Below are 25,318 nucleotides of genomic sequence, written 5' to 3' on the forward strand. Positions count from 1 at the left end.
ATGCTGGCGCAAAAAATTTAGCCTACGTTTGGTCGTCCGGATAATAATCAGGATAGGATAGGATAAAGTAGGATATATAATCATTTGGATAATAAAGGCGGACATATCTAATCCTATCAAGTGTTTGGTGCACTTCAGATAAGATTAAAAAATAAATATGATATTCATTTAAATTATAAAATTAAAAAATAGAAAATTCAATTAATTAAAGGCCATGGAAAAACCCTAGATCTAGGAATTGTGGCCACCTCCGCAGTGGCCACCATTGAAAATGGCAAGTGATATCTTCTCTTTTTGTTAAGTTCTTTCTTTCCTTAAAAAAATCTTATCCAATCCGGGCTTATCCCACCCCTTCCTCGAATTTTTTATCCAAAGCATTTTATTCGGATATATCCAGGTTTGTCCGATCCGGTGAACATTCCCAAACATCGGATAGGATAACAAATTATCATATCCGGATTCAAATCCGGACAACCAAACGCAGCCTTAAAGCATTTGACAGATTCTAGCGTAACCATTGCTTGAATCTCAGTAGCCCAGGAACTAAACTTAATGAAAGACTCGATGAGATATGAAGAAATATTGGTCATGTTATCTCCAAATGTTTTCCTAAATTTTAGGAGCGTCACCCCGCCAGCACCAAAGGGATTTTTCTTTAATGTGATTCGGCACCAGTGAAATGCGTACGTGACGCCTTAACTAGAGGGATTTGGGCCAAGTGATCTTATGACACTTCTCCGGACAGAAAAGGAGCGCTTAATTAGATAGTTTAACGATTAGATGCACGTACCACATATCTGCAAGGCCAGTTTGTTTAGGCTTTTCTAAGTAAAATGTTTGAGAGAATTGTCCAAAAAGTTTTAAACTTACTGTACAACGGTCAATTCAATCGTAAATCTCGTAGTAATGCAAATTGAGTCCAACAATGTATTCATTCCAAATAATTTTGGCCGGAAGTGGACATCTTTTGCAAACTTTTCAAATTTTTCAAAATTTTCAAATTTTTTTAGAGTTTTCTATTCTTCATTTTTCTTTACTTTTTCTTTTTCTTATTTCTCTTCATTGGCCTAGGTTTTGGCAATGGGCAGCAGTTTACATCGACCACAAGTGAGAGCCGAGATGCCCTTGCCAAATTTGGGCAAAGCCTCACAAGCCCTAGTTATGGCCATTCACGCGTGTGGCTTCAACTCCAGGTTGTGCAGGGGCATATGTCAGAAGCAAGATCAGGGTCAGCATGGTTACCTGACACGGAGTAGGTGAACAACTCCAGGTTGTGCGGGGGCTGGCCGAGCATGGATAAAGCATTGGTCACTGGTCATGCATTGGTCGTGCACTGGTCGTGCATTGGTCGTGCAGGAATCTTCCCCCGTATTGCACATGGACGGATCGTGCACGATTGACGGATGGTTCATGGACTGATCAGAGATCGATCAAGGCTGTCCACAACAAAGCCCTTGCGCGTGACATGGCCGGATCACGGACGGTCTTAGATCATACTTCGTCCATAGGCTATGTCAAAAGCGTTGTATTCATATGTAACTCTTGTCTAATCTGTATCATGTGCAACATTGTCTCCCCACATAAGTTGAACTAATTTGCGTATGTTAAAACTCTTTTGACTTGTAACTATCAAATTTGAATGAATTACACCACATACAAACAACGAACACATAAAATCTTGCTCGTTGCTATTGGGATTGGCATCGAGCGACACACAAATAACGAACAAATATAATCTTGCTCGTTGCTATTGGGATTGGCATCAAGTGATGGGGTAGGACTCAAAGACTCGAATCTAGAAGATCAGTGCACCCACCGGTAATGCGGAAGGATTTCCAATTCTCCATCATAGAAATCCAATTGTCATACCACACTTTTTTGGGACATTTTAGCTTGCACGATGTAGACTTATATGGAAAACGCTTAATTCGTTTGCATGAACTGAACTAATTACAATTGGAAAGGTACGTAGAAGGAAGTGCTTAGTCTGTAAGCAAGCGATGCCGTGACCTTGATGATAAGTCCGGAGTGCTTGGTCTGAACTAATTACAAATGGAAACGAACGAGAACGTAAGTAGCAAATTCCATGCAGTACATTAATGAGAATGAGGACGTAATCGTAAGTAGCAAAGTCCATGTAGGGCGCACCTCGCTCCCCCTCTCTCACCCTTTTTACCCAGTCTTCTTAGCCTTTCTTAGCCTACAGAAAGCAGCAAGCAGCGTGAAAGAGGAAACAAGGTGAGCAACGCTGAAGAGGAGAGAAAGATGAACATTGCTGGAAGAGCTGCCGCCACTTCCCTCCTATAAAAGGAGAGCGAGAGACGAAGCATTCTAAGCATTCTGCAGTCCAATGGAGGAGATCAATGTGCGGCCGCGAAGATGGAGGTGCTGAATCAAGCACATTGCGGAATATCTCAAGTTTCTCGGCATCAATCCCGAGCAGTTTTTGGAGAGGGCAACTCGCCAGCCCTTTGATGCCGTTCCCTTGACCACCGCTTGGGTGGCCCATCTCCACGACCACCTCTTCAATGTCCTTTGCCTCTTGTGAGCCCTTGAACTCTTTTGGCTTAGGCGCATCAGTACGTGGTTGCATGGTGATCACCCCATTCACGCGTGTGGCTTCAACTCCAGGTTGTGCAGGGGCACATGTCAGAAGCAAGATCGGGGTCGCATGGCTACCGACACGGAGTAGGTGAACAACTCCAGGTTGTGCGGGGGCTGGCCGAGCATGGATCAAGATTTGGTCACTAGTCGTGCATTGGTTGTGCACTGGTCGTGCATTGGTTGTGCAGGAATCTTCCCCCGTATTACGCATGGACGGATTGTGCACAATTCACGAATGGTTCATGGACTGATCAGAGATCGATCAAGGCTGTCCGCAACAAAGCCCTTGCGCATGACACGGCCGAATCACGGACAGTCTTGGATCATACTTCATCCATAGGCTATGTCAAAAGCATTGTATTCATATGTAACTCTTGTCTAATCTGTATCATGTGCAACATTGTCTCCCCACATAAGTTGAACTAATTTGCGTATGTTAAAACTCTTTTGACTTGTAGTTATCAAATTTGAATGAATTACACCACATACAAACAACGAACACATAAAATCTTGCTCGTTGCTATTGGGATTGGCATCGAGCGACACACAAATAACAAACACATATAATCTTGCTCGTTGCTATTGGGATTGGCATCAAGCGACGGGGTAGGACTCAAAGACTCGAATTTAGAAGATCAGTGCACCCACCGGTAATGCGGAAGGATTTCCAATTCTCCATCATAGAAATCCAATTGTCGTACCACACTTTTTTGATTCCCTCACCAGCCATAGTGAAGGGGGTGGCATGAGCCCTCATTCACATCTAGCAAGGGCTTCAAGGTCTTTGCCAAGGGGCCGTGGCCCCCGCAGTCCTTAAATTACAAAAAAAGAAAAATCAATAACACATTTATAAATTTTAAAAAAAAAACTGTAAAAATTGTTCACATCAGTGCCAAACATGCCATAAAAGCGTAGTGTACACAATAATGATTCCCATTTAATATTAACAAATTATCAAAAGATCTATGACTAGTTGCTAGGGCAAGACGGCTTAAAAAAGGAGCAATTGTTTTTTCTTAGAATTGCTCTCCTCCTAATATATATATATAAACTAGAATTAACCCATAAAAGTGCCTTTAGAAGAAGCAATAATGCTTAATTTTGAAACTCTAAAATTAAGCCTAATTAGGTGGGAGCACTATCCGGATTGATGACTTTAAGAGAAAATCAATCCTTTTTCACGTTAATCAACCCTTTATCATACACACAGTGAGTTTCCAATTTTATCATCGGGGCCCATTCTCTTTTTATTTAATTTGTGTTTATCCTTTTGGTTAAAATAGCTTGCTTAGTCGAATTAAAGTGGCTATATTCATCAAATTTTGTTTAATATTATTATTGATATTTATTATTTTAAATAATTTAGCTTTCTTCGATTTGCTGTAGTTTTTCATATTCTTACAACAATTAAGAGTAAAAAGATAATTTTCCTTGAAAGATGAGAATGGAAATATACTTTTAACATTGGGTTTATACCATGAAAAAAAAAACCCAAAATTATACTTATTGTAGTACAAATACCCCAAACTTTTTTTTTGTCACCAAAAACCATAAGCTTGCTTGTTGTGACACAAAAACATATATATATTTTTTTTGTGTCACAACAAACCACAAACTTATACTAATATATCATTGATGGGATTGAAATAAATGGTATATATGTTGTATGTATAAGTTTGAATTTTTCCGTGACACAAAAAAAGTTAGAGGAATTTGAGTTACAATAAGCGAGTTTAGAGTTTATCCTTTACCCTTTAAAAGTCATGTATATTGTACGTGCTAATGGAAAAAAAATAGCGGAGGGCTAACCGTAGTAAGAAAATGAAAAGTTCATGGGAGTACTGTGAAACGGTCGGAAAACACGGGGTCGAAAGGACACAATTTCAAAAGTTACAGGTTTGTGGGATATGATATCCATGACCAGATAAAAAAAAAAAAATCAGAGAAAAAAGGTACTGAGATTTTAACGAAAAGCCCACTTTATAAGGTGGGCCACTTTCCACGGCGGCCCCCCCTCCCTTCTTTATCGCCATGACCCGGCCCAACTCCCGTCTCGAACAGACTTTCGCCCCGCTCGTGTGAGCTCCCCCGGTTCGAACTCGAACGCAGAGATCAAAACCAGAGAGAATCACCCAAAAATCCATAACGAAGCTCGAGCCCCGCAGAAGCGATGGACGCGTGATGGATCACATCCTCCGCGCGCACAGAAGAGAATCGCCTCCCTCGCGCGCGCGCGCGCATTCCGCACGCGGGCGTCGACGATCGTAGCTAGGTCAGGGGATCGCGCTGCTGCTGCTGCTGCCGCTGCCGCTGCCTCATCCCCGGCCACGAAGCGGACCGCGCCTCGGTTTCGATACGGTTCTCCCGCGATTGATCGTCGCGATTCAGGTGATTTCTCTCGCCTCCTTGCTGGCGCTCGTTCCTTCTCCCGAACGCCCTGCCGTTGCATTTCCTTTTTTTTTTTTTTTGGGGGTTCGTGGGATGAAGGTGCATTGGAGTTCGGTTCGTCGGAGGAACGAGCGTGGCGTTCTGAGGTTTTGGGGGTTTTGGGCTTAATGCTCGCGAGTACGCGCTTCTAGTCGTCTTATATGTCGGCATGCTGGTGGACTGAGCTGGCCAGTGAGAGAGAGTTGGCTTAGGCTCTGTTTTCGTTCATGAGTAGAAGCACTGAATTCATTGAAGGTGCTCATGTACAGTGGCGACCGTAAGTGGAAGTTCTCGTTAATTTGCCAATGCATTGCTGCTGACTGTTATCGGAATTTGGTACTATTGGTTTAAGAGGAGTCTTTGTAATTCGGTGCCCTTTCGATAGTAGCAGGTGACTCTGTACTTGGTTTTCTGTTGGATTACGGTAGTCCTGGTAGTCCTTGTGAGCAGCGTGTTAATTATCAATATAGTTGTTAATGTTGTTGCCGCTTGGAACACCTGTTGCTTCTTGGTTTCAATGATGTATGCCTGCCATATCCAGATTTGGGGGAGGTATTTCTCTTTAATCTGACTGCTCAAGATTGCTCTGGGTTTGAATATGTTGTTGATTTAGCAAGTCGTTTGTCTACTTGAATCTGACAACGGAAAGATCCTTCAATCACGATCAAGTTGAATAATCTTTTGAGGTCATTGTAGATTGTTGAATCAATGGAAGGCGAAAGCTTGTAGAAAAAAGTGTTGGAATGCATGGATCTAGCGCAGAGTCCACTCTCCTTGTAAATGCTGAGGTTGATTCTTCCATGGGTGGAGTTGCTGAAGGTGGAGTTGGCACTAGTATTAAAGCCTCTCCGCACCAAGCGGCAATTGAGAAGGCTCAAGCAGAACTTAGGTGACCCTCCATTGTGCCTTTTCCCTCATCCATCTGAATTTTCATTCTGCCCTACATTTGGGCTGAATCTAAAGCAAACTTAATTTTGCCAATAACAGACTGGAATATGACTATCTTGAAGAACGGAGAAGAGAGCTTGAATTCCTTGAGAAAGTATAATAGATTCTTTTCCTGATGCTTCTGGCAGTTGGACATTTCCTTTTCTAATGTAATTATTTAAGTTACTTATGTAGGTAGTAATGATCCTTCTGCGTGGTTTTTGATTTCAGGGAGGCAATCCTTTGGATTTTAAACATGGCACTGCAACCTCAGCCAGTGTGCAATCAACTTCGCTTACTGATCAGCATCTGGAACAAGTGGCGACCAGGTATGCTTTGACTGTTTTTTCAATGGTTATAGACGGTCTTTCAGTTGAGCTGTCGAATGGATCATTTAATTCTTTGTTCTCTCCTGCATACCAACATATGTGTTTATCATTGTCACAGTGAAGCGAGGGGTAGTTTTGCATTGGCTGCATCACCTCAAGGGGACTCTCTTGAGAGTAGTGATAGGCCCAGACTTCTCTGTGGTTCAAACTGTCCTGATAATCAATTAGATTCTAATGGGGAGGGCCATTTGGTTGAAGGAGAAAAGAACTCTATCCGTGGTGGTAGAAGGAATAAGTTTGCTTCTTCTAAGCAGTCATCTCAATTTGATGGGAGTAAAAATGCCAAGGACTCTGAAGAGTCTGCTATATTTCGTCCATATGCTCGAAGGAATCGGTCAAGGCCAAACCGTGATGGTGCCCGATCAAGTTCTGCTGATATGTTTCATGGTCATGGCTGTCATGGATTATCTTTAGCTGCGCGAGTAGCTGCGCGAGTGGGTTTTAGAGACCCTAAGGGCTCAGTATTGGAAACCAAGAACCAAAAGGAAGAGAGTTTGCTGATGATCACTAGACCTAAATGCTCAAGTGCCAAGGGCAACAAAAGAATTCAGTCAGATATTGAGGTAGATGGTGAGAAAGATCTTGAATCAACTTCTGTTCATGCAGAGAGTGACCGTCCTGGAGGTGACTTGGATGTTGCAGATAAAAGCTCAAGGGATAATCAAAGTACTAAATCAGCTGAAGTTGATTTAACGAAAACTGCAGTAGAAATAGATTCTGGTGTTTCAGATATTCAAGCTAGGGAAAATTCAGCTTTTGCTAATACTGATCTTCCTTCTGCAATTGTAGCAAAAGTTGAAAATGAAACTAGTTCTGGTGTAGTGAGTAGTTTTGCAGATGAACATAGTGACCGGAGAGACCATGTAAATGAGTGTCAAAATAATGCTACTGCACCTGGTGTGAGGGGTTTGGACTCAGAATCTTCCTGTACCCGTACTAGTATAGGCACAGATGTAAATAATGATTGTGAAGTTTATAATAGTTCAAAAAGTGCCTGCATCACTGTGAATCTTCCATCTGAAACTGGGGGCAATGAGAAGTTAATTTCTGAAGAAATGGTAAAAGAGCAGAATGACAGCAAAAGTACTGAATATGATGCTCTTTCAAAAGATGAGAATAAATGTGATGCTAAAGCCCATGTAGATAATGGTGCCATTTGTAACGGTGAAGAAATGCATGAAAGATCTGACCCCAGAAGAGAGGTGCAAAATTCTCCAGGAGGCACGGGAATGGAACAGATTGGACATGTTGCATCAGCAACTGAAAGTGATAGAAGCAAAACTTTTGATAACAATCCCACTATCCAGGACAAGGTTTCACTTGGAAGACCTCAAGGAATTGACGTTTTAGCTTGTGAACTGAAAAGTTCTTCATCAGAGAGGGATCATGCTGTTCTTTCAGACCCTAAGACTTGTTGTTCGTACAACTTGAAATTGGTAGACAAGGCAAGAGAGGATCATGTCCTGGAAGAGGCACAAATAATTGAGGTAAATTTATTGTAGCAGCTACTTAGTTACCTCTATAGTTGACGAAGAAAGAGGGGTCTTATAGGATTCACAGATATCACCTTATGCAATATACAGGCACGTCGTAAGAGGATTGCTGAGTTATCTTTTGGCCCTAAAAAGTTGGATAATCGTCAGAGATCTCACTGGAGTTATGTTCTTGAAGAAATGGCATGGCTGGCAAATGATTTTTTGCAGGTTTGGTTGTATGATAATAACATGCAGTTATTTTCTTTCCATCGTATTACTCTCTTCTTTTCTGGAGCTTCAGTGCTGTGCATAGTTTTGAATATTAGCCCATGGTGGTGAGTATGGCCAACAGAAGTGTGGTCAACCTGGTTGCAGCAACCAGTCTACCACTATACAGCATTCATGCAGTTCAAGGATATAATCACTTTTCTACGCAAACAATGATTATTAGCAAAGACAGTTATTGAGAACCGCAGTTTCTGAAACTGTGGCTATTCAATCATAGCCATTGAAACAATATCAAATTTCCCAATCTAGAGTAATGACTTGACTATTGCTCTTTCATGTTAGTACAGCAATCAAAGGATGCTTAATCAAACAAAATCGCAGTTGAATCATTTTATTTGGAAGAACTTAACATTTAAAATCTCTGAATTATTGCCCTTACAAAGAGTTGGAAATTAGTCAAGGTTCCCATAATTTCTTGAATTTAAGACATAGATTGTCTAAAATTTTTCATTGTTTAAGTTAAAGATTAATCCTTTGCATTTCATGGATTTTGCAAAACATAAGCACTGCAGTGATCCCAAATTTTTTATAAATCATTTGTCATGACTGCTTCTGCAATAATTTGGTTACAGCTTCTGTGACCTCTGCTGCACTTTAAAACCTTGGTTCATTTTGTACTTCTTTAGGAGCGTGTTTGGAAGATGACTGCTGCGGCTCAATTATGTCATCAAATTGCTTCTGCATCGCAGTTGCGATTTGAAGAACAAGATCGTCAGAAAAAGCTGAAAAAGTTAGCGTTCAACTTTGCAAAGGCTGTGATGCAATTCTGGCATGTTGCGGATATGCTTGCTCATGGTGGTGATGCAAGTTTTGATATGAAAAGTGACCATCGTCTGGAAGATGGACCAGGGAAGAGAGATGACAATGATTTGCATCATGACAAAAGCAGAAAATCCCAGAAGATGGAGGTATTATTGGGAAGATAATTGTTCTCTCATGCTAGTGCTTAGTTAATTTGTTATAGGCATCAAAATTTATGCATCTTGCTCAGGTTTTTCATGATTCATGAATGAAAATAATGTTTCTTGTAAGAAAATGATAAGTGTCCTCTAACGTCATTTTTATGGATCTATGTTTATAAATCCTTTGTGCCTTCTTATTAAGTAACTTTCCTGCCTTGGCTTGGGGAGCCCTTGGTCAAGATGCGTGTGATCCCACTAATTCTTAAAAATAGTATGATTAAGACGCTACATTCTCAATAGAGGGTTTTCTGAAGGTGTTGATATATTCTGAGGCGTATATTTACTTGGATCAATGTAAGTTGCACTCTTTGATGTTGGAGCATAAAAAAGAAACTGAAGAAAGGATGTGTGACTAGAGGACTTGGTTTATTTTTTCATTTTGATGTTCTTGTTATTGGATTTCTTTAAATTATTAGATTTATGAAAGTGAATGATTTGAAGTTGACGGTACAACTTCAGGAGTCATATAGTCTTGTCGTAAGTAATGTGGTGCATTGGAAGGTATCATGGGGGAGCTAACTCTCTAAAAGGAGCCAATTGACCAAGAGGAAGATCTTAATTAGATAACATACACCATCAAATTATAAGCAGCTCTTTATTATATTCAGTGTCCCCCTGCTTCATCTCGAGGTGTCCTAAACATGTATCTTAGCCCCAAAGTTCGGACCCTTTACTTTGTTCCCTTACCCAATATATGGTGGTACAGTAGCAATCTGTGGGATGATGATGCTTCAAAGAGACAATGTTCAGCTCAGAGAGAGAGAGAGAGAGATTCTCGACTAAGAGATTGGGCACACTGCTTGGCAATGGTTCAGTGTCCATGATGGTGGTGTGGAGACAAAGATGCGGAGAGGAGAGTTACATCTTGAGAGAGTCTTGAGAGGTTCTATGTAGTGTTTTTCTGGGCTTGAGAAAACTGCAATCTCTAAGTTTTAAGGTTTTATAGTTCTTCAGGTAAAATATATATATCTTTCATACCTTTTACCATGCCCTGCAAGGTTAACCCAAATATGCTCCTATTGAGGTGGGGATCTGTGAGGTGCAGGACTCTTATTGTGTCAGTCTGTTGACCTGATAGTGGCAGGCTTGGATATGTAGTGGATGTAGATAGAAGATTTTCTCTAGCTGTAGAGTTGATTATGTCTTGTCTCTCATGTATTTTGCCCTTGTTTAGTTGTTAGTCAGAAAGTCATCGCTATGTTTCTGTGTTCAGTTTTTAGCTGGCTATGCAATATGACATTCAACCATCTTAATTGTGGCTCCTGCGGAATTCTTGGTGTGACACACAGGTACTGGGTTCCGCAAAATTCCCTTCACTTGCTGTTCAGGGATATGCCATGCGGTTTTTGAGAGAGAACAATCTACATGTTCCTGCCTTCGAAGCTGAGGTGTTAACAGATATAGATGAAGTGACAGATATGGAGATCTCCAAATTATTCCATGACAGTCATCTTACAGGAGTAAGGATCCACTCTTTGGTTGTGTATGTCTCTGGATCATCATGTAATATACTTGGTGTTATCAAACGGGCATCCTGCCGTTACCTCTCTGATTTTTGTTTCCAGTTTTTTTAGCATGTGCTGTCAGCATTCTGGTGAGTGCACAACACAAACTATGGTATTCGTAGTGCCAGTGAAATTGGAGATCATTGAAGCATCCACTCTCAGCAAATTTTTGTTTTATTGGATGCTTGCAGATTGCTCTTGCAGGTGTTGCTTTAACTTACAGCAGATTGCATTTTTATTTCGGCAGGATAGCATCTTTTACACAATTTCCTCTGGTGCAATGGAGACATACAGGAAGTCCATTGAATCCTGTGTGACACAGTGTGAGGCAAGTACCTTCCCTGCAGCTGTTACATGGATTTTTTCCATTTGGCTTGAAATTTGTTGCATTGAAGTAGATCTTATTGTTTACTTCTTCCAATTTGTAGCTCTTACAGTTTAATTGTTCTTCATTTTTACATGAAACTCCTAAAACCATTCCAAATATATAAATATTTGACATATGGAGTCACTGGTATTTTTCCTTTTTTTTTTTTTTTTTTTGCTTGCAACAAATTTTCAAGTTTGTTGGGGGGGGGGGAATATTGTCAATAGAAATTTTAAACTGCAACAAGCAGGCTCGCAGAAAGGCTTTATAAGACCATCATTCCTCATCATGCCAGATGGCCTTTCTTTGCCTAGTGGGAAATGTTGTTGGCACAATTATATGAGATTTGACTGGTCATTTTTTATGCCTTTTGGATTGGTAATGTTCAGAATACGGAAAGTAATATGCAGGAGGAAGTCAATTCATCCTTGCCAGAAACAGTCTCAGGTATTCCAGGATTTGGGATATCCAAGTTCTTTATCAGTTTTCTCCTCCTTTGGGTTGCTTATTTGTTTATTTTATTTAGTCTATGGATACCAAGCAACTCCTCATAACAAAAAAGAGCGAGAGACATGCATGTACAATCTTTCCCAGAAGAATCGGAATCGGAAAAGCTTTAAGTCATACGGTTCTGGATCATATGAAATGGCAGCTGATATACCCTATGGAGAAAACAGAATGGGGATGCAACAGTCATTTTTTATGGGCAAGAGAGCTGCTAGTCTTGATGTTGGTCCAGTTCCACCTAAGCGAATGCGAACTACTCCCAGACAGAGGGTCTTAAGTCCCTTTAATGGTGGAGCTGGTTTTAGGGGTTATCTCAAAAGTGATGCTTCTAGTGGAGATACCAATTCTCTTCAGGACGATCAGAGTACACTGCATAGTGGATCACAGGTTCAGAAAATTATGGAGGCTGAGTCAGTTGGGGGCCTTGAAAAGCAGTTGCCATATGACTCTGCAGATGCATCAATCAAATCCAAGAAAATAAAGAAACGAAAGCTTCTGGTGCGAACTTACTCCTTTTGGCAAATTCAGGGAATCCTTTGCATTTCCTATTTTTTGGGGCCACTATGATTGATTCTCCTCCACTGCAGATTTATCCATATGAGCAGGATTGGCAGCTGGATTCCACTGCTCACATTGAACGGGTAATTTTCATTCATTATATGCAGAGTAGAAATCATAGGGTCTTCTCTTTAGTGGGCTAATCTTCTCAGTTTATGTCAAGTGTAATTGGATTTGGTAGTAAAATCTTACTGATTTACGAAAAGACAACTTTTAGATTGTCAGTGATCATGTTGGCATATTTTCCCTCTCATTGAATCATTTTCAGAAGTCTATGTGCAGGCAGTGGCTAGCAAAAGCTTTGAGTTCATCTTCTTTGTCGGTTAAGTCCTGGTGGTTGCAGACCTCCTTAGACATCTTTAGATATTGTTATTGCAGCCTCTAGTTAATTTTTGTTATCTGTATTTATAAGAATGTTGTTTCCCAATTTGAACATTTTCTATAACCTTTTCTTTGATATTTGTAGTCAGACATTTACGTGCAGTTCGTCATTCCTAACACATACCATTGGTCATTCTGCATGGCACATAGAAGAGCTTTGCTTTTATTTTTCGTCTGCAATTGATGATTTGATTTCTATGTAATTTCATTTTTACCCGGTAATAAGTAAGAAGAGAAAATCTCAAATCAGTGATTTGTGTAAAACTTATTGGTATTTTTATTTGAAAATATGATGCTTCTAATGCTCTTCAAGATCTCATACCTGTCGTTGCAGGTTTCAGAAGATTTTCTCTAAGTCAAAAGATCATCTGAATGTTATGCTTAGGGAAACACCAAGTCCATTGTTGTTTTCTATGTACATGTCCCTCATAAAGGGTAGTTTCATATTTCAGAAGTGTCGTTTTTGTTATTATTAGACATGGTAGTGTATTATGAGGAGAAATTAGTGGACTAATGTTCATTGTTGTTTTCTATGTACACGTCCCTTATAAAGGGTAGTTTCATATTTTGTAAGTGTTATATTTGTTGTAATTATTAGTGGTGGTAGCGTATTATGAAAAGGAATTAGTGGACGAACAAATGGAGGGGTTCTTCTGGTTAGTGTTGTGCTGTGACTGTAATAAAAATCATTTAGTTGGTGAAGACTTCTCATCATTGGTTTGCATAGGAAAGGGGAATCTATTCTGCATGAGATTGAAATTTTTTTAATCTTGCCTCCTTGAATTACCTGACATCATATGACTATTGTATCATCGATGCTTGATGACAAAAGTATTCATTAATGCCGTCATTGTTGCACAGAGGGATCAATTGAAGAAGAGGTTAGAGAATCATTGTTTTGAATCAAATAGAACCAGTGGTAAGGCTCCCAACTCATGTTTTCTTGATTAGGTTTCTTGAGGAAACATTTTGTCTGGTCTTTTCTCAGTTTTACATTTTCAATCATTTTGATGAAAGTTTGTATGGCGAAAATGCAGCCAAGAAGCCAAAGATGATCAAGCGATCACCTGATAATACTTTTGAGAACATCACATCAATGACTGGGTCCATCCCTTCTCCTGTAGCATCTCAAATGAGTAACATGTCCACCCCAAATAAATTAGTAAATTCAACCAACAGTCACGATAGGAGCAGGAAAGTGAAAGGATTTAAGGTACATCCTAATTAACAGTGTCATCAGTTCGATTTGCTGTCACTAGTTTATTTGTTCTTTTCACGGTGGTTCTGAGCATTTGTTATCACTGCAGGTGTCCACAGTGCAGCCAGGTTCTGGAAGTCTCTGGTCACTATTCGAGGACCAGGTTAATTTTGTCATAATTGCCCTTTTAGTGAAATTATTATATTTTCTATAGCATTGTTTTCATTGCCATTGAAAGATACACTCTAGATCAAGGCCATTGATAGGAGTGTTCCCTTCCTGACACATATTTTCGTGTCTCTGAAATGGTACTTTGCTTTTAGGCTCTTATCGTCCTGGTACATGATATGGGTCCAAATTGGGAGCTGGTCAGCGATGCAATCAATAACACTCTACAATTTAAGGTAGATCTCTGTCGTGCTGAGTGACCTGCCTATCTACTCTTAGAGGCCTGATATATTTATTTGCTCAAGTTGATCGATAGGTCCATTTGTTCAAGTTATTAATTCTTCCAATGTTTTTATCCAGTGTGTATTCCGCAAGCCTAAAGAATGTAAGGAGCGTCACAAGTTTTTAATGGATAAGAATGCTGGTGATGGGGCTGATAGCGGGGACGATTCGGGGTCGTCTCATTCTTATCCATCTACTTTACCAGGCATTCCTAAGGCAATTCTCTATTTCTTCCTGTCTGCAACAAGTTGAACTAGTGTTGTTGCATATTTTACCTCCAACATGACATTTTGCCTGCTTCAGTTGATTGAATGATACACCATATTTCATGCAGGGAAGTGCCAGACAGTTGTTTCAGCGCTTGCAAGGGCCTATGGTGGAGCAGGCTTTAAATGAACACTTTGAGAAAATAATTAGAATTAGCCAGAAGCAGCCTTACGAAAGAATTACGGTTTGTGCCCTTAATGTAGGACTAGTTACCTTGCAGAGTTAACATGTTGGTCAAATGAAGAAAATAAATAATTTTTCTGTCTCCATTGTCTGCATTTTCTGATTAGTTGAATGGTTTGTGCTTTGAGTAGGAATACTTTGAGGTCTCTCTGTAATTTTAGTTTACATCAAGTCCACATTGCACCTAGATAGGTAGGAGTTGGCCTATTTAAAACATGCTACCTAGTGTGCCCACCTGTTGGTCATCACATATTTCTGTTGAACATGTATATGTTGTCCATAGTAGCGACATTCATGCCTAGCTCAAGAATTATTCCACAAAGATGTTGATCCAATGACCAACAAAATGTGGTGGCACTAGAATATACAGCGGATGAGAATTCAAAAACTTGATAAATAATTGGGATTGTACATCTGGGTGCAAGAAGTACCTTTGATCTTGAAGCAAACATTGTCAACTTTTCTTGTTGTATTTCAAATGCTTCCTGACTTAACGTTTTTGATTTCTCTCTGTTTTTTTTTTTTTTGGGTTGAAGAGTGACAGCCATAATCAAAAGCAAGTACCTGTCCACCAGTCTCATTTTGTTGCTCTTTCTCAAGTCTGTCCAAATAACCTGAACGGAGTTTTTCTCACGTAAGTGTGATGCTCACGGTCCATCTTTTTCGAATCTCTTTGTGCAAGACAAGATTTGGTAGCTTTATTCTTGATTTTTAACATGAGACTAAAGTACGTTTTCCCCCTATCTGTAGACCTTTTGATCTTTGCGAACCGACTGCTCCTCCTGTGTATCAAGGTTCTCAAGCTTGTAATCTAGCATCATCAAACCAATGTGCTGTGCCACCAATGCTTGCTACGTCTGGGGAAATTTCATTATTGCATGGATCAAGCACTGTGGTTCTTGGTCCTAACGTCTTGTCTTCTACTGATGCACTCACAACCTCTTGCAGGTACTTTACTATGCTTGAGTGAGCATGAAATTCTCCAATAATTTCATTCTCAATATTTTGATCTATTATTTCTTGACTATGCATTTTCTCATGGATGCTAGAGTTAACTTTCCGAGAACATTATCTATGCCAGTTGATCAGCAGAATAAGATGCAGCATTATAATCAAATGACATCTCCCATGAACTTTCAACAACCCTACCTATCTGTCTCTGGGTCTCTCTCTCTTACCGATTGTGATGTTCGTATGAAGCCTGGTAGAAACAGTGTGGTTGTGAATAGTGGGATGGATGGAAGCATGCCAATGTCTCGACCAGAGATTCATGGAATGACCTCATCATCAGTACTGAGTTCTAGCAGCATGGTGGGTATGCCAGGTCCTGTAAATATGCACCCTAGACCTGATTCTGCACAAGTAAATTCAACCTTGCAACCTCGTGAGGCTTTGCATTCGGTGAGGGTGAGGTTTATTATTTTCTTTTATAAATTGAAAAGTCATGCTTATTTGTCTATTTCCTTTGCATGAACGGATTGTCCTGGAAAACAATCTTAAATTTTAGAAAGGCTGGTAGTTAAAAATTGGAACGACTTGTGAGTCTCATAGCATATGAAGTATCATGATTTATATGTCCATCATGGAAATCATAATAAGATGGACAGTGTTGTCATTATCAGATTGTGGCTTCATTCTTCTATAAATTGTGATGCGATGCATCGATTCTGGTAATTTATATGAAAGCTGTCTTCTTTGATACCAGCCTGACCATATCTCAGAGCAGCAAACCCAAAGGTTGGTTCCAGGACCTCAGAAGCAGGTCACTCAAGGGAATATTCAAGGTGTTCCTCCTCTTAGTGGGTTGGGTTCTGCGTTTTCTAATCGTGCAAGTCCAACTCAGATGTATCCAGGCCATTCCCAGCGGCAATATCAAATGTCCTCTCAACAACCTCATTTGCCTAATAGTCCTTATAATCGCCCTAATATTCAGGGGCGGAATCAAGCAACTGATTTGCCACAGCAAACTTATGCAATCCATATTGCTAAGGAAAGGCAGCTTCAGCGGCGGCATCTCCAACAGCCTCGGCAGCAGCTCGCTGCATCTAATAATGCTGTCATATCTCATGTGCAACCACAACCTCAGTCTCCCATGCCATCTTTGCAGAATAGTTCCCTACAACAATCCCAGCCATCATCGCAGCCAATGCCTGTGTCACCACAAACACCCTCTTCACCAATGTCACCTACATTTTCTCCTCAACATCCTCAGAATTATCCGCTTCAACCTCATGCTCTTGGCCTAAATCATCAGAATAATACTATGAGTTGCCTGACTAATCAGACTGGAAGGCAACATCACCGTCAGCTGCAGCAACAGCAACCTCAACAATATAGCGGGCCCCCTCCTAAAAGGCAGCAGCAGAAGCAGGGTATAAAGGGAAATGGGAGAGGAAATAACTTGGTGAATCAGAACCTCTGTTCTGACTCTTCTCATCTAAATGGTCTCTCTATGGCCACTGGAAACCACGGGGTGGAGAAAGGCAATCAGGTATTGCAGTTCGTGGAAGGTCAAGGTTTTAGGAATCCTGGGTCAACAGTAAATAACCCTGTCCAATCACCTAAATCCCAGACTCCTCCCAATCCCAATCATCCCCAGCTGCAGCAGACACGGCTTTCTAGTCCCACATCTCCTGTGTCAAGGCAAATACAGCAGATTCCTTCTAGGTCTGATAGTAGCTCTGCTGAGCATGGGTCATCCATTCTAAACAAGGCCATTACATCTCCACTGACAGCTTCGAACCATCTACAGGCACTGCACATACATCAACAACCCAAACAAAAGCATGCTAATCCCATTCAACCACCATATACTGTCTTTCAACAGGGCCATCCAATGACATCCAAGCCATCTATTAAGTCTCAAACCAACCAAGCTCAACTTGACCGGAGTCCTGTGAATAATAGTACTTACCAGGAAAATACTGCTGCAATGGTGCCTCAAGCCTCTGTTGATTCCACTAATGCAGGACCTGGTAAAAAGTCTCAACTTTATAATGCTTCTTGTTTGCCTGCTCAACCTCCTTGTGTGGGTTTTGTTGGAAGACCACTTAATGCAAATATGGCCAGAAATGAGTCAATGCCATCTGTAGGCCAGAGTATGGAGCAATGCCGAGAACCAGGTAGCTTGTCTTCTCATGGTCGTAGCATTAATTGCTTGGGGACGCAGCTGGGGCAGAAGCAGCTGCAACCAATGATGCCACCCCTCATGCCTCGGCCGTCACCCAAGCAACAGTATCAGCTGCAAGAACAGTTTCTAAAGTCTGAGGAGCAACAAGCACTTCAAAAACCACTGCCAAAGTTGCCTTCTCAGCAACAAAGGCAGCATTTGCAAGCAGGGCAAGGAAATTGACATGTAATGCAAGAGGTTTTTTTTTTTCTTGGAAAGCATGATTCATTAGATGAAACAAGGTATTGGTCGCCCTAGTGATGAATGAGCATGTCCCTGTGAGAACTCTGTACAGGTAAGTTTTATTGCAGATTGATATTAGGTGATATTGGATCTTCTTTGACTTTTCCTTCCTTGTCTCATTCTAGTTATGCACCATCCAACAGGGATTGATGCCGATTTTGTAAGCATCCATGCAAATGGAGCTGGCTAATACAAAAATAGACCACAAAAGTGAGGACAGCTAGGAGTTATGACCATTTATTTCAAGCGATATGAAGGTTAAGTGAAGGATTGTAGCAGATCGTTTGTTTATTTACTTTCTGGAATCATGTATAGTGACACTTCTCAGGTCTTAATCGAGAGATTGAGACAAATATAGAGTTTTTTGTACAGAGGTCTCATCTCTCCTTTCCTTCTCCTTTAGGTGTTTTTTGGTTCTCTTGGCTAAATAGACTGGTGCATGTGTAATTACCCTTTGAGATCAAGTGGGGAGCAATTGCAGTCACAGGCAAAGCCTTAGAACATTGTGTGAATATAATGGTTCCTGATGTATAGACTGATCATGTCAATGCAGTTATTTGGCCTCTCAGCAAGTTTTTTAGTGTATGTATTGCCTTCGCTCAATTTGTTATCGATTTTTGTAATGCGTGGAAAATGATTGTCCCAGTAGCTTTTGTAGCTTATATTCTCTGGTTGAGAATTCTTATTATAACCAGGAACATCATCTGACCTCTGGTCATATAACTGTTAAACATGCCATATCGATGCCTTGATTTTGTAGCTTAATGAGTAACAGAATTTTGAAAGAACATTTTTGCTCAAAAGCTTCTACATCTTGAGCCACAAGAGACTGTCATCATCTCCTGTGCATGCCACTCTGTAGACAGATTGCGTTATCTGTTCTCGGTCCTTGGCGAGACTTGGCCTCAAATGTTGAAGAGCTGTAGTTTGAAGTGAACAAAATGGTATGAGCATTCTCGAACAAGCAAGTTCTGTGTAGGCATGAACTCTGACCATGTTTGAACAGTGTTTTATGGTTCCAGGAGTCTAGTGTGGTCAAACGAGAGGCTTTCTGGACCTTGCTCTTCTCCTGACAGCTCCCATGGTAAGCCTAAGAATTCCCTGAGTGGATAATGAGTGCTAGTAATTTAATTTATGTGCATAGGAAATGTTATGTCAGGAGAATTATGCAGATAAAGCTGGTTATTTGAATGGGGCGTTCTAGAAGTTAGGGATGGATGCAGAAGCTATGATAGTTTGCTGCATGTTCTGGTAAGTAGAATGTGCGATTATGAGCATATCACTCGATCTTTTCCGCTTAGAACCACTTGTATTGCAATTTATTTAGTTCTTCGGAAAATAAGCCGGTGCATTATGAATATCTTCTTTTTCTGCTCCATTGCTGCATTTCTGCTCTCTTTTGCCCCTCATTAGCGACCCCACTCGCGGGTGAAGTTTGTTAACATGGCTGTCACTTACCATGTTCATCGGCGGGTTATTGCTGCTTCTAGTTAATTTGAAACGTTTTAGCTTAAAGCACAAGAGCCTAACTTCAGTTAATCATCTACTTTAGTTATGGTATGCATCTATCTCTTGAAGCTTTCCACTGTTTACTACTTTGGAGTCTTGGAAAGATATCACGATGCGAACAATTTGGTTAATGTTGGTCTCCTCGGCGTCGTGGCTTTGTAGCTATTGTAGGATATCACTGCTTAAAATGCAACAAAAGAATGCTACCTCTCTGTTCTGTCAGTGAATAAGTCATTTAGGCCCCGTTTGGTTGTATTCTTTTTTTTGTTTTTAAACAATTTTTCTTTTTTTTGTTCCGGGAACAAAAAGAAACAAAACGCGTTTGGACGTGTTTCTGTTTCTTTTTTGTTCTTTTGTTCCCAGGAACAAAGAAATGTAAACGAGAAACACAAATTTTGTGTTTCTCGTTTTGAACACAAATCGAAACACTTTTTTTTTCTTTTTCTCTTATTTTTTGTTCTTCTTTCTTTTGGCCGTGTCGCCCGCCATAGCCGCGACCGGCCGACGAGGGCCGGCGGCCTCGCCCGCACCACGGCGAGGCTCGCCGGCCCGAGGCCGAGGCTCGCCATCCCCGGCGAGGCCGAGGTTCGCCGTAGCCGGGCGAGGGTCGGCTCGCCATGGTCGGGCGAGCTCGAGCTCGCCCGGCCATGGCGAGGCCGACTCGCGCCGCCCGGGCGAGCTCGATCTCGCCCAGATCCGGCGAGGCCGAGCTCGCCCGGCGGCGCGAGCCTCGACCTCGCCCGGCGGTGGCCTAAGCAAGGCCTCGCCCGGGCGCGGTGGCCGCAAGGCCGCGCCCGCCGCCGCCGGGCGAGCTCGGCCTCGCCGGATCAAGGCAAGGCCGACCTCGCGCCGCCCGGGCGAGCTCGATCTCGCCCAAATCCGCCTCGAGCCGCCTAGGCCGGCGAGGCCGAGCCGCCCGGCGGCCACAGGCGAGCCTCGGCCTCGCCGGCGGTGGCCCAGGCGGAGGCCGCGCCGCCCGCCGCCGGGCGAGCTCGGCCCTCGCCGGCCAAGGCCTTGGCCGAGCGGACCGGCCAAAAGAAAAAAAGGAAAAATAAGAAAAAAATAGAAAAAATAAAAGAAATAAAAAAATTATCCAAATTTACCAAACATGTTTCGTTTATTTTTTATTATTAGAAAAGTTTACCAAACGCGTATTTTGTTCAAAAATTGTTCCCGAGGAACGTAAATACTTTTTCTATTTACGTTCCCTAATAATTTTTAAACGAAACACAACCAAACGCGCCCTTACTATTTGCTGATTGATGTATGGGAAAACTTAATATTTTTTTTCATATGAAAATTTGTTAATGTGTCCATAGCTATTTTTCGTCGTACACAAATTGACTAAATTACTTCCGAAGAATCACTGTTAATAACCATGGTGAAACTACTTAACCCAAGTACCGTGGACTGCTTCATATATCGAGTCCTACATTTTATAAGAAAAAGCAAGCCATATAGATTTAATCGAGTTAAAAATACCACATTTGTGCAATAACTTCTCCGGGAAGCTTTGGACATTTTTATTGAAAAATATGACGAGTGAACCTCCACAAGACAACCCACGCGAATGGAATGAACATCATCTACTCCAAATATCAACGATCGATCGATCGATTAATCTACACTAAAAAACAGGGTCAAAGTATGTTCTTTTTTTTGGAAGAAAGGGGGAGGGAGGGAGGGGGGGGAGAGAACAGATGAAAATCAAAGTCAAAGGGGTCAGTCAAGAGGGGAAGCAAAAGGCCTTGGCGATGGTGTCGAGGATCTTGCTCTGCGACTCCGCGATCAGGTCCATCCGCTTCCTCTCGAAATCCATCCGCCACCGCTCGCTCTCCCTCATCATCTCCATCTTCACGTTCTCCATCCCCACGTACCTCTCCGCGAACCCCCTTATCTCCCCGGCCATCTCCCACACCGCCCTCCTCTTCCTCCTCCTCCTCTCTCCCCACCCCTCCTCCTCCGCCTCCTCCTCCTCCTCCTCCATCTTCTCCGCCGCCCTCTTCCTCTTCGCCCCTCCCGCCGCCGCCGACGCCGACGCCCTGGGGAACCGGTTCACCATCGCCGGCCTCCTCAGTATGTGGTTTATGCTCCTCGACTTGCTGTAATTCCCATCGTATTCCTCGTCCTCGTTGTCTTCCTCCTCCTCCTCGTCGGCGGCTTCCTCTTCCTCTTCCTCCTCCTCGTCCCCTCCTATCCCTCCTCCCACGGCCCTTCGGGCGCCGTACGGCACCACGGCGATCGGCCGCGCCGAGATCGGCATGGGGCCGCGCTCCAGGCGCTCCATCATCTCGTAGTACGGCCAGCCGGAGGCGGCGCCGGCCCGCTGCTTCTCGGCGCGGTAGCGCTTGCGGAGCTTCTCCATCTTGTGACGGCACTGGGTGGCGGTCTTGGAGGGCTCGGCGTAGGAGTAGCCGCAGCGGGCGGCGACGGTGACGGCCACCTCCTCCCACTGGCTGGACTTGAGCGGGCCGCGCTTGAGGGCGTACCACTTCTCCTCGTAGGCGCGGATCAGGTTGACGGTCTCCTCGTGGGTCCAGGGGACGGGATGGGGCTTCTTGGCGGCGGAGGTGGCGGCGGCGGTGGGGAGCGGGGTGGCGCTGGGTGGGGAGGCGGAGGGGGAGGATGGGGAGCGGGTGGCCATGTTTGCGAAGTCCCTTTTAGGGTTTTGAGATGGAGATGGGGGGAGAGAGAGAGAGAGAGAGGGGGGTGGTGGGCTTAAATAGGGAGGGGGGAGGGGGAGGGGGTGGTGGTGGCTAGGCGGTGGTGGCGGTGGTTGAGTTTGGTTTGGGGAGGCGATTAGGTGGGGCGGGGGGTGCCGATGAATGGGGAAATTGCGGGACGGCGCCCGAGTTTTTACTCTGGTTTTTTTGGGGGGTGGTGGTGGTGGTGGGGTAGCGTCATTTTCTATACAATTTCGGGCTGGATCAGGGTCACCGTGGTCCAATCAACTTTGTCCTCTGCAGCTGGGAAGGTTTCTGAGTTTCTTTCCGACGTTTACCTGGAAATCAAAGTCCTCTTTGTGTGTGGACAGGAGGAAATTAAGCACAAAAAGAGGTCACTGAAGATGGAGGCTTAGGGGGTTAAAGTCTTTTCGGCCGGCGTTGGACCGTGTTGATAGACAGAGGAGGGGTAAGTCTTTTCCGCCGGCGTTGAATCGTGTTGATAGACAAAAAGCATGTAAATTAAGATTCCGTTCCTTTTTTAGCAGAGAATACGATGATTCTGAAGTATTGTTGTTTTCTTAAATAAAGATTTAAAATAAATTTTATTTTTATTAAAAGTATGAAGTGTTGTCATTTTTTTAAATAAAGAACTGAATTTGATCTTATTTTAAATAAAGATCTCAAGTGTCATGTCAATTTTAAAGAATGATTTGACCTCATCAATTAATTTTTTCCTTAAAAAAATTTCTTCTAAAAAATACAAGAGGAGAGCTGGGCCCTCTCCCAGATCTAAGCAATGATGGGACAGCAACCATAGGTGAGAAGATTGGCCCCAGCCATCCTGTCTTTTTTTTAATATATATTATTATTTGTGTTTTTTTAAGTTTTAAATTTTGTTTCTATTTTGAGTTTGTTCGTTTTTGGAAATAAAAAATATAAAAAAGGAAAGAAAAAAGGTAAATGATGGAATCACTTGGTAAGGTCAGGCTTTCTTTGAGATTGACATAAAACTTGAAGAAAGATCCACTTCAAACTCTCATTTAAAAAAAATAATGTCCCTTTAAACTCTTATTTGAAATTTTTCCTATTTTTTAGGAAGTTATTTTTCATGCAAATGATAATATTTTTCAATATTAAGCTAAAACCTGAAAATGAAGTGACACCGTTTAGTAAGGAAATATTTTTTTATCCACACGCACTCATTCTCAATAATTTTTTAAATCAATTTTCAATTATCTTTTATTTTGTTTTTTCTTTCCTTGGCCGAATACTAGCCACAAGTGAACTCGAGCTCAATCAGTGCTGCTTGGCGAGCTTGGGTATCACCAAAGCGACGAGCCGTGTGGGGCTCAAGTCCTCTTTGTGTGCTGGAAGGAGAAAATTAAGCACGAAAAAAAAAAATCATTGACGATGAAGGCTTTAGGGAAAGTCTTTGTGGTCGGCTATGGATCGTATCAATAGACTAAAAGCTCGTAAACTGGGTCTTATGAATACTTTGATATTACGATATGATCTATCCATCTCGAGTCTAGATAGTATATTATGTCATTGGCTAGTACATGTACTAAAGAACCGTTTTCTTCATTTTGATGAGTATCGAAGACATTCCATAAGCGACAGATGGTTGGAGAAGAGGAAGCCGAGGGGGTTAAAGGCGACCTCTTTGCCCCGGTTAGCTTCGAGACCTTATAAAACCAACTCTCACATCGAACCTTCATCTCCCTCGAAGGAGCATCTGTTCCAATGGATCACATCGTAATATTAGAGCTGCGTGGGGCTCAAGTCCTCATTGTGTTGGAAGGAGAAAATTAAGCACAAAAAAAAAAAAAAAAAAAAAGTCATTGAAGATGAAGGCTTTAGGGAAAGTCTTTTCGGCTGGCTATGGATCGTATCGATAGACTAAAAGCGCGTAAACTAAGACTTATAAATACTTTGATATTATGATCCATCCATCTCGAGTTTAGATAGTATTTTATGTCATCAGCTAGTACATGTACTAAAGAACCGTTTTCTTCATTGCGATGAATATTGAAGGTATTCCATAAACGACACACCCTTGCTGATGGTTGGAGAAGAGGAAGCCGAGGAAGGAAGGAGCATCTGTTCCAATACTCATGCTTTTACCTTGTTTCGTCAGAATTATTCCTACATCAAAATATTTTTCACTAGAAGCAGTTTTTCGGCTTTTATTTAAGGAAACCAAGGTTCTATACTAACTCTGGATAATTGATATCTCATGTGAAAAGAGATCAATTTCTTCAATTCAAATAGCATGGTAGAGTTCCAAACTAAGCCAGAATTCAATCGACTGCAAGATTCAAAAATTACAAAGTCGATGATGTTAGAGGACGTAAACAAATTGTGCGGAATTTAAATGAATACATAGTTTGAGAACATAAAAGTACAATGTTGGAATTTAATCAATGATGCGGCACAGAGATAAAGATACTTGTTAGAATCTGATCGATAACACGAATTAGAAAACAATTGTTAAGGGAATTTAGAGTACGATGCATGAAGATAACAAAAATATAACATTTTGTTTGATTTGCGTGAAGGCTTTCTTGGTGGACTACTAAAGATATTTATAATACTACAAAAAAAAAATTTAACTGATGTATATGTAACAAATTTACCTCAAATTAGTACATTTATTACAAAATTATCATAAACTAATTTTTGACCGTTAAAAACTCAACCGGTGCATGTACGACAAATTCAATGTATGTTAATATACCAATTTGGGATTTTACCTTCCATTTGTCACATGTGTATTAGTTTTGTGATTTTCGTAATATTAGTCTAATTTAATAAATGGTACATTTGTTACAAATGTCTTAGTTTATGATTTTTAGCGGTCAAAAAATTAGTTTGGAATAAATTTGCCACAAATGTACTAATTTGGAGTTTTTACTTATCAAAAAATTAATTTAGAGTAAATTTATCATAGATATATTAGTTTGAGATTTTTGTAATTAAAAAATTAATATGAAATAAATTTGTCACATATGTATTAATTTGAAATTTTTCGTGGCAAAAAGAATTAATTTAAGATAAATTTGTTACATGTATACTAATTTGAGATTTTTCATACTATTAACCCTAATAGTTAATGGTAACTACTTTTTGAAGGTTCCCAATCGTTACAATTTCCCTGGTAACTCCTGTTGGTTATATCCATGTTTGTAGATTTCACATGTGCAAATTGCTCCATGACTTGGTTTTCCGTAATTAACGTCCACT

The 25,318-nt window shown here is 41.4% G+C and overlaps 2 protein-coding genes across 4 annotated transcripts; one reads left to right on the forward strand and one right to left on the reverse strand.

Annotated features, from left to right (window-relative positions):
- The first annotated feature begins 4,672 nt into the window (after nucleotides 1-4,672).
- Nucleotides 4,673-18,485, forward strand: LOC104425727 (chromatin modification-related protein EAF1 B). 3 transcript variants are annotated; one of them, XM_039305622.1, is made up of 24 exons: nucleotides 4,673-4,992; nucleotides 5,728-5,920; nucleotides 6,019-6,073; nucleotides 6,190-6,287; nucleotides 6,406-7,834; nucleotides 7,931-8,050; nucleotides 8,737-9,018; nucleotides 10,362-10,532; nucleotides 10,825-10,905; nucleotides 11,334-11,391; nucleotides 11,471-11,949; nucleotides 12,039-12,092; nucleotides 13,252-13,309; nucleotides 13,428-13,603; nucleotides 13,698-13,751; nucleotides 13,912-13,992; nucleotides 14,117-14,254; nucleotides 14,373-14,489; nucleotides 15,025-15,122; nucleotides 15,239-15,436; nucleotides 15,538-15,895; nucleotides 16,194-17,463; nucleotides 17,581-17,952; nucleotides 18,044-18,485. In XM_039305622.1, the coding sequence occupies exons 2-23, from the start codon at nucleotides 5,775-5,777 to the stop codon at nucleotides 17,838-17,840; spliced, it is 5,781 nt and encodes a 1,926-aa protein (XP_039161556.1). In that variant the 5' UTR covers nucleotides 4,673-4,992; nucleotides 5,728-5,774; the 3' UTR covers nucleotides 17,841-17,952; nucleotides 18,044-18,485. The 3 variants fall into 3 exon arrangements, with proteins under 3 accessions (XP_039161556.1, XP_010036814.2, XP_039161555.1); XM_010038512.3 differs by having other exon boundaries at nucleotides 4,674-4,992; nucleotides 16,194-17,952; XM_039305621.1 differs by having other exon boundaries at nucleotides 4,674-4,992; nucleotides 15,538-15,889; nucleotides 16,194-17,952.
- Nucleotides 18,486-20,895: 2,410 nt separating this feature from the next.
- Nucleotides 20,896-22,105, reverse strand: LOC120289458 (trihelix transcription factor ASIL1). The gene has a single exon (XM_039304365.1). It carries the CDS (start codon nucleotides 22,051-22,053, stop codon nucleotides 21,136-21,138), a length of 918 nt encoding a protein of 305 aa, XP_039160299.1. The 5' UTR covers nucleotides 22,054-22,105; the 3' UTR covers nucleotides 20,896-21,135.
- Nucleotides 22,106-25,318: the final 3,213 nt, after the last annotated feature.

Source organism: Eucalyptus grandis, chromosome 11 (assembly GCF_016545825.1).
Source record: "Eucalyptus grandis isolate ANBG69807.140 chromosome 11, ASM1654582v1, whole genome shotgun sequence".
Taxonomy (NCBI): domain Eukaryota; kingdom Viridiplantae; phylum Streptophyta; class Magnoliopsida; order Myrtales; family Myrtaceae; genus Eucalyptus; species Eucalyptus grandis.